The 13,717-nt window shown below is 36.9% G+C and overlaps 1 protein-coding gene across 1 annotated transcript in view; it reads left to right on the plus strand.

Annotated features, from left to right (window-relative positions):
• The window catches only part of SH2D4B (SH2 domain containing 4B), a 69,599-nt gene that overhangs the window by 37,497 nt on the left and 18,385 nt on the right, over positions 1–13,717 (plus strand). The window contains exon 6 of the mRNA XM_037401381.1: positions 58–185. Within this exon, the coding sequence (XP_037257278.1) occupies positions 58–185 (128 nt within the window). The remainder of the gene's footprint in view (positions 1–57; positions 186–13,717) is intronic.

Genomic DNA, 13,717 nt, shown 5'->3' on the forward strand with positions numbered 1-13,717 from the left:
TCATACACTGCTAATTATCTGTATGACTTTTCTCTAATTACTTGCCTTTCCATGCAGTAACATCTGGGAGCGTCCTTCCAGACCCTTTTCCCGAGATGTCATCATTCGCTGGTTCAAAGAAGAGCAGATCCCCCGACGTGCTGGGTTTGAGAGGAACACCAACAGGATTGCTCAATGGTTTCATGGTAATACACTGATCCTTCATTTCTTGTATAATAGAGCTGTAAGCATACACTCAGGAAATAAATCTTGCCAACTTTCATCACAAAAAGGAACCTCTACTGGCATTGTGAAACCTAGTGCCTGTTAAAACAAGGTGTTAGCATCATTCCTGTCATTAGTATGTGATTTTCCTGTTTTCTTTTTTTCTGATTAAGTAGACTAATTTGTGACCCATAGCACTAAAGTTGGTTTTTTTTTCACGAGTATTTTGGCCAAAATATACTTTCTGTAAAATAGCAAGCCAAGCAGGGGGAATGAGACCAAGATAGGGTGAGGGGGACTCCAAAATAAACTGGTGAATACTCTAGTGGTATGGTGTGTGGGTGACTGACATTCAGGTTTTTGCTTTACCTGATTTGCAAGAGGGACGTGAACTCATGTCTGTTAAATCCCTGTTGTACTTTCTAAACTGGGGTAGCATTCTTTCTTGCTTGCTTTCTTCTGCAAACAAAAATTATAGAAAGGTCTTGATCTTTCTCGAAAAGAATTGGTAGTGTATGATTTTAGACAGTTTTCATGAAATGGGCAAACCAGTTCCTGTTCAGATCCATAATTTGCTGTCATATCTGCTGGAGTTCCTAGCGTCTCTGAGGCTTTTGCTCTGTATAGCATTTTCTATGCAGCTGAATCTTTAATATCAAATTTACAGGCAAGTCATCTTACTTTCATAGGTACCTAAACATGAAAAAAAGAATTCTGGCTTAATAGCTGACATAATTGAGGGACTGGAAAGACTTTGAAGTAAATCTTAATAATTTTTCATTGCTGTCTTTGGTGAGTCTCACATTTCTTTGTTCAAAGCACTAAGCTGACCCTGATCCTGTTTTCATGATTCTCTCAGTAAAAGATGAAGATGTGTGGGTGTTCTAAACTGAACCAGGCAAGGAAGATTTCTGAACAAGTTTAGTGTTTCATGTATTGCAGATTTCTTTGTGTGATACACAGATCCTTATGTGTTAAAAGACGTCAACAAGCTACTGTTTTCAGTGCCTAATTAGCCAAAGACACTGAAGTCAGTCATGAATAGCTTGTAAATGCTACATACTTCCATTTCTTATGAATAGTGATGTAGACAGGGTTTTTTTTTGTTTTCTTACAAAAGACATTTGGTGTGGTTTCTTTGAGAGACAAACTGATTAAAATTTCATCTGTGGACATTTTTCAAAAGTATTTTCAACCATGATCTTTCTGTGTGGTCCAATGGTAAATGTTTTCCCGGCTTGTGGGAAGTTCACGTCCATATAAATTGACGTGACTAGGACGTTATTATTGATGTGAACGTGTTAGGAACATAATTCACGCCTTCAGTGAAGAAGGACCTGGGCTTGAGCTAATGCGCTTGTGCAGTCTTTCTGCAAACTTCAGTGGCTTTTATTTTAGTCTGTTAATCACTACAAGAATTGAGAAATTCATCGTCTTTCTTTAGTTTCTCCGATCATGCCATACATATCTTAAGAAACTGCAACTATCCAACAACTTTTATAGAAGTGTGCAAAGTACCTTGCTTGTCCTCCCCCCACTCAAGGAGCCTGACAAAGACAATCAAGATAGATTCCCAGCACAAAGTTCAGTGGTTTTCTTTGCAGAGATCCACATGAATGCTGCTTTGGTACCTGGTTGCTGGGTTAGCTGCTTTAGCTTCTGCAGCTCTGGTCAGGTTCATCGGAATCCTTAGTGAACAATTCCACTACCTTGTAACTCTCCTGGAGCTGTGGAAGCTAAACATCAGGTTGTTACAGGTGTGGTAGTCAATGTTTTGTTGTGTTATATAGCATCTGTGTTACATTTTGTAATGTAGACAAACTTTGACGAAACAAAAACAAAAACCCCAAAGCAAAATACTGGAAAGCATTGACATACTTTTCCTTCTTTTTTCTAGAAAAAACCCCAAACCCTCTTCATTGCATTGGCCTCCAGTTTTGGGCTGGGGGAGGTGGGGAAGGGAAGGCAGCCAGAAGATTTTTGATCCAACCAGTAATCTTTATTTCTGTTCTCTGTTTACTTCTTATTAAAATAAAGATTGTGACTTCTGTTGTATAAGCCTATTTAGGATCTTCTGCGTGTTCATGTTTTGTATTGTATTCATGGAACCAGAACAATATATATGGGTTTTGTGTATGAATGAAAATACAGCAGAATATATCTGACTGGCGTAAGAAATTGGCCATTCAAGTGACAGCCATTCTGCAGAGCCCAGAATTAAGGCTAATCACTTGAGCCAATGGGGTAATAATACAATCATCATTTGGATAGGTAGATAACTGCTGCCTAGTATTTTAAAGTTGTCTAGTGTTATGATGACAGGTTCTTAAAACTTCAAGCATCTCTCAAAAGAAGTATAATCAGGTCCTTCACATCTTGGAACTTCTGTATTTTCTAGTATACCAATTTTAGACCATTAAATGGGAGTATAATATTCTGCCTCATGTTAAGGGCTTTTTGAATGTAATGCACTGAGAGATCCATTACAGCAGTACTGAAAAAGTAGATATTAGTTACAGAATTACATGGTTTTGCCGAGGTCAATAGACCTTTTCTTACCTGTTTTGACTCTCAGGTTTTTCAACTTTTTAACTGAAGTTAAGCATTAGCCAATTCACTGTCTTCAAATTGTAGTATGGACATATGGTATTTTCTAATTATACAGAGATGAAGGTTGGAGGCAGGTGTGTTTAGATAATATAGTGAAGTCCAAATAACAATGTAAAAATGTCTTTACCCTCATATATTTGGTATATTTCTCACATTACATCATCAAAAATGATCTGGATTCTGTTTTAAAATATATATTGTCTAGGCCACTTTCATGGTATGTGAAACAGGGTAATGTAGGGCATACTTAATGTACCTGAAGTTTTCCTTTTATCTTCATATGAAGAATCACTACAAAATGTTTCATTTGAAGTGGAGCAGTAAAATCTGTGGTAAGGAGAAGTCTTTTTCTAATCTGAGCATTTCCTTCCTTGTATGCAAAGTTACTTCTTAAACAAATACCAGCTTTGACTTCGTCTCTGTTTGCCTTTTGATATTATCATTACCTGAACTCCACTAACAGATGATTTTAGCTCATTTTGAATAGGTTTTACTGTTTTCTTGATTTAAAAAGTTATCATGTTAAAGATACAAAATGTAATGTTCATTTACATATTATTATGACTTTTGGATGTATATTCTACTCTTTTTCCTATGTTTTTGTAGTAGATCCCTGCCAAGAAGTAGATCATATACCTCTTCAATATAGGATGATTTTTTAAAGTTTGTTAAAAAAAATTTTAAAACATAAATATCTATTTTAAAATGTTGTTTGTAATTCAAAACCATATTTAATCCCTTCAGAAATCATAAAATTAGATGATATTTACTTCATTTGGATTGGGAAAAAATGAACCTTTTTTTTAAGTGGCTTATGCTCACTTAGTGGCCACAGTGAAATGATGCTCAGTTCTCAAACTGCTACATTAAAGGAGAATTGGAACAAGTGGTTAAGGTGTCACTGAGACTTATCTTTGGATATAAGGTGTCGATATCTTTTGTACAAAAAACAGCTTTTTCTTTTGTATTATTTAATAGTTTCTTTAATAGTTGCTTTAAGTTTGAGTGAAAAGAAATATGCCTTGATTTTTATTTTTTTTTTTTTTTTACTATGAAAACTAAATTTAGTTAAAGGTAAAAGAATGCCTTCCTGTCACCTTCTGTGTGGGAGTGGTGGCTGGACATTTTCAATTTAGAAGCTGGGCTATTCTCATAATTTTGACAACCAGGAAGTTAATAATTGTAATGTGATTTCTTATCTGCTAACTGATGAATATGGGCTGATGAATCTAATTTACAAGGGCATCCTAGTGTTGTATCAAGATGTATGAAACATTTTTTGTAAATCTGAATTCAGAACATTCTTAGCCAATATCTCAGTTGCTGGTACAGTTTGAAAGCTGGGAGGTAATCTGGTGTTAAGGGTAGGAGGTCTGTCTCTCAGAAGGGCTAGAAAGGGAGACGTGCCCATTGTTTCGGCCAAGTTTAGCTTTGAACTGGAATTTTCAAACCTCTGTGCGACTCCTGCAAAATAAAGGGAAAGTTACCAGCCTTCCCTGTATATGTTGAAGAGTTTTGCCAAACACTATCATAGACATTGGCAAATTGTAGTTTTCAGTTTACTGCAAGCATAAGACACTGAGAATAGAATTCCATATGGCAACAAAACTAGAGGCCTCTTCATCCTGTAAGTGTTTAACAAAAGGGTGCTGGTGGCTGAGCCAGGTAATATTTCCATTTCTTTGCTCTATCTTTCATTTCTCCTTTAATCTCTCTCTTTCGCTAGAAATCTGTTTCAGCGTTTTTTTTCCATTCCCACTGGTTTGTCAGCTGTTACTTCTGATATTTTTGATTATTTTTTTTAAACTTCAGATGTTAGATTTTTCGCTTTCACGTATTCTGTTTTGCACTTGGTTGTTTTCCATTCAGAACATCGGAGAACTGTTTGCAGGGTGGGCTGTTCTCTAATTATTTCCCTAGCTTTAGTTGAAACTGATGTTTTATGATGGTTGGTGTTATTTATTCATGATATAGAGGGCATCTCTCAGAGATACAGTGAGTACAATACTGTATGACAAAATGAGTGATTTATTCATTGCCTGTCTATGAGGTGGCTGTGTGCATGTTTGCTAAGCATCTACTGTAGCACTATCAGATCTCTACTTGCCTTCAGGTTGAAAGGAAAGTTTCAGAGGCTGATATCACAGATCTGGAAACACGAGGTAGTTGCCCTAAAGGTGGTACCTTTAAAATGTAATTTCAGTAGCATGGTTTGTGTTGTGGAGAACTATTTTATCAAGGGAAGTCAGGGTGGCAGTGCAGTTACTGGCTAAGGGAGTTGCAAGCTGTGAAGAAGCTGATCATAGCAAGTTGAAGGATGGATTGAAAAATGCTGAGAGAAGCAGAAGCTGCGTAATCCCTGAGGTCAGGGGAGCCAGGGAAGGCAATTTTCATTTTGAACAGGATCATGTTGTAAATGTTTATAGATCAAGGTTTAATTTCAGGTGGTGACTATTGTTTTCAAGAGGAAAATCTAGCAGAACTAAATAGTGGCAATGGTTCTGCAAATCAGATGCTCTCACTAAAGGATTGAAGGCAATATTTCTGAAAGTCTACTAATTTCAAGTCCTTGAACAGCAGCGACAATGCTAGACATATTGGTATAGCTGAACTGTGGGAAATATATCTTACAAAATGTAGTTTGTATTGTAATATTTTCTAAGGGACACAGAAATGGCAGTGGTTTGGTTTGGAAAAATGTCTGACAGTGAATACAGTTTGCTGTTTTGAACATAAAAGCACACTTCTTCTTCTGCTCTTGAAGAAGAACCTTCCAGTCGTTCAATAAATGCATGTTAGAAAGATACAAAGCAAGTGGTGTAAATCCAGCAGAAGTACAGCCTTCTTGATGTTAACAGTCTATTTTCTAATTCACTGCTTTATTGTTATCTAGCTTTTAGTTTTCGTTGAGAAAGTGCACAGACAGATTCTCTGCTTAAGTAAACTGAGCCCCAGGGGTCTGGGACGTTCTAGAATTGTTGTTGTTGGGGTATTTTGTTGGGAAAAAGATACAAGATCTTGTTAAAAATTTCCTGAATTCACTGAGAGCTTTTCCACTGTCTTCCATAGGCCTTGAAAGACACAATTGAAAAATAACTGTATGCAAAGCTTGGTATCTAAACCATCCTGTGATTGGAAATATCTGGAATGCTATCAGAGAATTCCTGACTCACATGATAAACACAGCTAAAACTAAAGTTGCTACAATGTACCTGTTACTTTGCACACAGTTGCAGGACAGCTCTGGGTCTCCAATTTCTACAACAAAATGAAGAAGGGGAAGTGTGAGTTTAAAATAGAGCTACAGATTATCAAAATTTATTTTGAACAATTGGCTGGCAAAGATTAAAAATTGAAGATTATGTTCATTATAGATTTTAGCAGAGACTATGTCTTAGTTTCTTTATCAAAAAGGTGGATCCCTCTGTTTTCTACTTTGCCAGCCTGTTCTCAAAGAGAGGGCTGACAGTCGGTGATCAGCAGTTCATGTATCTGTAGACTTTGTGGCTCGTGGCAGCTGCAGGGATATACCCAGGCCCACACAGGCTGGTCGTTATTGCCACCTGCTTGGTTTTGTGTGAAACGAGTAATACCACAGTCATTTAGTATTAACCATCGTTCCTAATCTGTGTGGACTTCTCCAAAAACATTGTTAGGAACGAGTGTTACCTTTGCCGGGAATCTTGGCAGGAAGAACAAGTACAGAAGAAGCGTGGACACCACATTTCACTCTGGTCACGTAACCCTAGCTTAGAGGGTGGAGGCATACTGTTGGCCTGCGTGGGGAGGCACACACTGCTGTCACCTGTCCTGTAGTTAAAAAGAGTACTTGGGTTTCCAAGGCTGCATAGTCCTGTGTTTTTCGTCACTGTTGAATTCAGACACAGAGATGAATGATACTCATATCACAGTGCTTACGCAGGATGAATGAGAGCCCTCTGTAGTATTCTGTAGAGGGGTTGCTGAACACTGAGTGAGACAAGTCAGGCTGGAAAATCTGTCTCTAGCATTTGAAAGACTAATGATAGGCTTGCTCTGGTTTTGCACCATGGCCTTTAAATAGTAATAATATTGCAATTTTGCTTTACTTTGAAATAACTATAAAGCAGTAATGTTCACAACCTACGCATACAGATTTTATTGGGGCACTATACATGAACCACTTTGTCTTGCAGTTTTCTATATATTCTTTATATGGGTGGGTTTGCACATAGTTATTAGAGCCATGACCATCTGTTTCCTTGCTGTGAGATGGAACACTATTTTTTGTATTTCCAAAACATATTCCTATCAAACATCTACTGGCCGTTCTGGTAGTATTTTCAAAGATAGTACGGTATTGGAAGTGTTTAGATCCTGTGGTAGATTCTGGTACTTGATTATGGAAGTCTCAAGTCAAGTAAGACCCATAACATGACAAAGCCCAAATACTTCACCAGCTCTTGTTCAGTTCTCAGCTTCTTCTTTAAGAAATGAGAGGTGGTTTTCTGTTTTCTGAGAAATAAGATAATCCTTCATATTCTAAGTCATTTCACTTAGCTTGTAATGATTGTTTCAGTCTGTCAGTTCTTTTGCAGGCTTTGGAATGGTTTTCTAGTGCCATTACAGCTCCAAAGTGTCTACACAGACAGGTTATTAGCAAACAAAATAAATGTTTTAGACTCATGGCTCCCCTTGGAAGGGAGCAAAGTATCAAAGTGAGGTAATGTGAGCTGTAACATGCTGCAAGGAGAAAGGAAGCACAAAAGAACAGCAGGGAAATTGTAGAATGAGGCAATTGAATAATTAATGTAAATAGGCTAATTGCTAATATGAAATGAGCTTTCTTATTCTTTTACAATACATTGTCCTTCTTGACTGCTTTTTAACTGGAAGCTATATTCTAAAGATTAGGCATGTTCTAAAGATAGAAGGCAGCAATTCTAAACAGGTATTGTAGACACTAAAAATGAGAGATAATAAAGCGCATGTGACCACAAAAGGGAAACAAGTTTGATGAAGTGTTACTGGTTTCATGGATACAAACAGGTCAGGTGCAGTGCCCATACAGTGCACTGCTAGTCAAAAATTTTTTTTTTAAAAAAAAAAGTCCGTTCAAGTTTCTGCCAGATGATTCTTTGCATTTGTAAAGAATATGCAGCAGCTTTTTCATTGAGTTTACTCGCAGGTGAATTTATGAATATCTTAATGAACAAATATTTTCCTATTGAAACCCAAATTGCTTTACATTCTGAAGACTTCTTGCCCCCTTTAATTAAAACACTTCAAGGTTGTCTTCTTCTCCATGTGCTACTATTAGAGTATGACATAGTGAGCAATTATAATTTCATTTAGTAAGCCATTGTGGTAGTTTAATATATTTACCTGTAATTTTACATTACAGTTCTGTGTTCTGTCTTCTTAATGAACTGGACTGTGTGTGAGAACATTTCTCTGTTACTGCAGCTCCTTCAGTCAGGCTTTCTTTATCACATTACATAAAACAAGAGAGGTGTTGCTGAGTGGAAAGTTCTGCTCTTAGTGTTTGGAAATGAAGATTCATTTATAAAAACCAAGTGATAAAAGAGCATGTATTATTTGGAAGAAATCATATATGAGGACTTAGAACTGAACCATTTTAAAGAAAATAAGGAATGTTACATTCAAGTAAAAAGCCTTGACATCTACAAAGGTTGTTCATGCTGACTGGAAGAAACTTTTATGGTGACCAAAGCTAATGCAGAAGGCCTTGTTCATCTGTCCAGAAGCCTGAATCTGAGCTGTGGTACCCTTTTACATATATCATAATCTGTTCCTTAAATGCTGGATCATGCTTTCTCCTTTCAGAGTCAATTGTGTATGTGTGTGTTAGTTTGTCCATGCGCAAGGTGTGCTTAGTCATCAGTCACTACCAGCACAAGACATTCAGCTCATGCTCTATGTCTTTAAATGCTGTATCTAGATGTTCCTGATCACCCCCTCTAGCATACCACAGGTGTCCTGCATAGAAACTCGTTGGTCTTGGATGAATTGCTGATATCCTGCTTATTGTTGGTCCATATTTGTTTATCAGCCGTACCTCCAGCTCTTGTTCCTTTGCTTGCATGCTTACAATAACATGCTTTCTGTTTCACAGGCTTCCATACATTTTCTTCAGCTTATGCTAGACAAAGTTATATTTATGATCTGTAGTATTTTCTGTTTAAAGCCCAGCACAGCAAATACTTGCAGGCCCAAGGTCAGAAAATTTTACTGGTTTCCCAGCAGATGTCTGCCTTACTGGTCCTACTGTCTTGCTACGCAGTGTCGAAACCACAGTCCTATTGATCCAGCCTTAAGGCAAAAGATTAAAAGTTATTAGTTTGAAAGCTCCTTTGAAGCAATGCTGTTTCCCTGCTAAGAAAACACAACTCTCTCAAACAGTATCAGCAGGTATGGTGTGTAGTTATGCAGGGGGAAAAGCATGTGATTGCACAAAATTATGTTCCTGGTTTAACTTAATTCCAGTTCACCCAGTTAAGAAGCAGAGTGAAACACGTAAACTGCTTTCACTGGAGGAGATAAACGGTAGGAGATGATATGAAAACAAAGGCAAGAGATTTCCGGAACTCTGTGGGTAACTAACCTGTATGTGCAACTTCACCATGTGACCCTGGCGTAGAGGCAGAATGCAGTGGTGTGGGAAACATAAATTTACCCTTCCCCTGCAAAAGTTAAGGGAATGGCAGCTCCTTTTCTTCCCTTTTGGATTTCAGAAAGCTCTTCCTTCTTCTCCTGGCCTTTCAGTGAATGGGACTGTCAAATCACACACTCATGAGTCTTTTTGAGAGGTAAAACTCCAAAAGTTCTATGCAGATTAGCACGCTGATCAGCGCTGGCTCTGACTGGATCATACCCTACCTCTCTATCCAAGACTAGCATATGTAACGTAATACACAAGAGTTCTTAATCTGTCATAAGGAGGACTTGAGTCTAAATCATGTATAATTCCATGGAACATTCTGCCACTGCTGTTACCACTGCTTCTCACAATTAAACACAGCATGGATCTTTCATGAGTGCATACGGCTATTGTAAATTCATTCTAGTATGCTTGATAAAAAGCTTGAAGTGAGCTTGTACTTGAAGTGAGCTGCAAAGATGTCTAGAAACTTCAGTCCAAGATACAAGAGAGTAATAGTTTATTAGTCATGGGATGGAGCTCCCTCTCCTTTTTTCTCTCTTAACCCACGCTACTGTTTACAGAGCAGGGATGGAATCTTTGAGAGCTAAGGTGGTGGTAGCAACAAATGATTCTGCACACTTGCTGTCTGTGTCCAGATCCTCTTATCATGTAAACTGGAATAGTTCCATTGATGAAATTTAGCATAAATGAAGGACTCTTAATCCCAGAGTTTGTATTACAAATAAAGTAAAAAAAATATGTTTGCTTCTGTTTGTAACTTCTTCAGAACCTCAGATGAAGTTGGTCCCTCCTTTGAAGCCATTTCTGCTTATTGAGTAGTGGCTTTGAACACCTGATTCAGATTATTCTGCTATGAGTTTGAGCCTAGCTGCTAGCTCGCTCACCTTCCAGTGCTGGTAGGAAATGAGGCTATTTAGTGGCTGGTTTTTAGTGGCTTAACTGAGAACTGGGTCACACCCCAGAGGATGTCCAGAACTGGATCATTGTAAGAGCTGCACGTGGTTATTATACTGCCACTCGTTGGGTGTGAAGTTTTTACTGTCCCAATGTTATTCTCATTTGACTTTCAACAGTGCTTCGGTGTCTGGTTCACTTTATTGAGTGATTAAAGGTAACTTTTTTTCCCTGAGGAACAGTGCACTAAATCAATATGCAAGAATGTTGCAAGCAGCTAGAAAGCACTGTAATTAACAAAATTAACTTAAAGTTCCCAAATCTAGCCAAGTGTGAGAAGAAAAATCAGTTATCAATATTATCCCTAGATCTGTTTTTCTTTGAGCTAGATAAAGTATAGTTTCTTAAGTACTTACAGAAAATACTGCAATCAAACTGCTTTGTAGAAATCTGTCTGGAACTGCTATTCTAATTTGAATATGGGAAAATACTCCAGATACAGCATGATTTAAATTTTTATCCCTTTTAACAGAAAAAGTTCTAATGATTACTTGATTAAAAAACAGGTAGAAAGATTTCTTCTAAGCTGATACCATCTGGAAGATTCTCACAGATGTAAATAGATTTCGTATTTGACTGCCAGTGTACCTAAAAAAAATGTATGCGTTGTTAAACCTTACACAAATGGGATATATCTAAGGCAAAACTATTTTCCGTCAGCTATGAAAAAAGCATGAAAAGCAAACAACACAGTATATTTTCTGCTTAGTTTTATGTGTTTTAACACCAGCTATAACATTTGAATTCCAGGGCTCCATGTTACTGTGACTTTCATTTTTGTCCTTCTCTTTTGTGATCTCTGCTGACACTGTGATTTACTATTGCAGTTGTCATTTAGGTTTATGGAAAATGTGTCTTGACGGCTTCTTCACCACCTGTGAGATTATAGTATTCTAGGTAAACCGTAAAATATACGTGCTTTTGAAGACCATCATGGGCACATGTAAAGTTTTCATAATTTTTTAATCTATTAATTTCATCATAGAAAGGAGAAGGGTTGATTGGTTATTTTTGAGTGTGATGTATTTTTATTAATAACCAAGGGGGTTTTATTCTTTACAAATGAATTGAAATTGCATTTAATTGCTTTTCTTCTAATTCACAATAAAGAACATTACCATTAAATCCTCCTGAGAAGTTTTTATACCTTATACTCATAAATTGTGGTGATTGCAGAGCCAATTGGACTATATAATTGCCATGATATCTACTCAGTATATTCATGATAGTGTGTCAAATTGGCTATAAGCTGTGGGCCAAATTTATAACAATAGCCCAAGTTCTTCCTAAAATTAATAGTTTCATGCTGGGAGCATACAGGAACCCTCAGCTATCTTATAAAGTACAGGGCAACATACCATGGGAAGAGAGAAGCTGGAGCTTACTGCACCCTAGTGACAATGCCATTGTCCTCCCTACCCACCGGAATGAGCCTTGGGCTGCCTTTCTAGGGCTGATGTAGATGGACCCCAGAATCAAAAAGTCAACTCTTGTTACTTGTGGAGCTGGAGGTTCAACTGGATGTTTAATGAGTCTTGTTGGATGTCATGAAGAATCAAAATCTAACTTCCATATACTCAGATAAAAAGCAAATTAAAATTAAAATAGCATAGCTACATCAATACAAATCAGTATCAATATAAAAAGCCCAGTGGAAAATATTAGCAACTCTAGCAAATTAGCAGCTTCTCAGAGGCTGTAATGTGATATTTTGTTTGCTGCCATGTAATGCAATTAACTTCTAGGCATTTCAGTGTCCATTCACTGGGCAAATGCTCTTACGGTGAGACCACTAAATTAATGAAGTTGTATTCATAATGCATTCCCAGTGTACTGAATGACAAATCAATACTAGCATAAAATAAAGCCATTTAAACTAGCAATATACCAGGAAGACTCTCGAAGAAGACTCTGAACGTTCCTAATGCTCAAAAACCGTGACCAACCTAGACAGCGCCTTTGTCATTAACCAGTAGAATTACAAAACCTTTCCTACACAGACACGCATTTTGTGTTACACTGTTCAAGACGTTTGTTCACAGAAATGTGACATTTGCATAAATCTTACTAAGTATGTATGTATATGGAGACATACGGTTTTCAGTTTATATACAGATTTTGAGTATCTAATAGTCCTTCCTGATGTCAAAATCTTACTTCTCTGTTTCACAGTAGTAATTGTGAAGCTCATTTGTTTTAGGTAGAACTGCAAATTAACTGCCTTTATGGAAGTAATTTAAGTATTTATTGAATATTATTTCTGCTGTCTAGATGCATCATGTAGAAAACTATTTGGATCCATAGATGTGTCAGTGACATCTGCTACTCTAAAGCCAATGCAGTTGCCTTCCTTTTTATTCACTAGGATGATCGTTGTTCTTCAGATGTTCTTAAAATGTGCTTTCATTCAGTAAATTTCATTTATTTTTTTAAGTTTAATTATGAATAGAATTAGGATATATTTCCTGATTTCCTGAAACTGTAATCTGTATTTTTGGTTGCTTTATTGCACCCAGATAAAATATGTCAATCCTCTAATGAGGACAGTAAGTTCAGTTTCCAAGTCCCAGTTTGAAGTGTTGGGCTTTGTCTTAATTCACAAAAATTGTAAAAAGCTTAAGTATGTATGAAGATATTTTTAAATGTACTTTGTTTTTTTAATGAAGCAATTATATTGTTTTTATAAAAGACATATTGGTGAGCTTCATGGCAATATGGAGAAGGAAAGAATGCCTGAGAACGTGGATTTTTCTTGTTGGTTTTTTTTTTGGTTGCTTGGTTGGTTTGTTTGTTTTTTCCCCCTAGGGATGAGCTTGAGAAAGTGGCACTGCTGATCTTCCCTGAGTTTTAACCATTAAAAAAATCAGGCTTTTCATAATTTAGCTCATGACTGAATGCACTGCTTTTCCTTCCTGTTTTGTTGGGGGTTTTTTGGTTTGTTTTTTTTTTTTTTTTGTATGGTTCTTGGAGATGCTTTGATAAAGACAGGAGTACCCACAAAATGTGGTGATATAGATAGGGCTGCTTTGCATTTGCTTGTCTTTTTATTGTTAATCTCTGCACCATGCAGCCTCCAGTGCAATTAACTTAAGATATAAGAATTACCTTATTGTTCATTTTGCTACTTCTCCCTTGGCTTGATGAAATTTGCCAGTATCATCCTATTAACTAATTTTTTCATTTTCTTCATTTAGTAAATTTAGTGGCTATGTTTCACAGGTATTTACAGCTATAGTAATAGTGGCACAGGAAAACTGCACTCGAACTTAATGTTCGTGTCTTACT

This window comes from Falco rusticolus, chromosome 9 (assembly GCF_015220075.1).
Source record: "Falco rusticolus isolate bFalRus1 chromosome 9, bFalRus1.pri, whole genome shotgun sequence".
Taxonomy (NCBI): domain Eukaryota; kingdom Metazoa; phylum Chordata; class Aves; order Falconiformes; family Falconidae; genus Falco; species Falco rusticolus.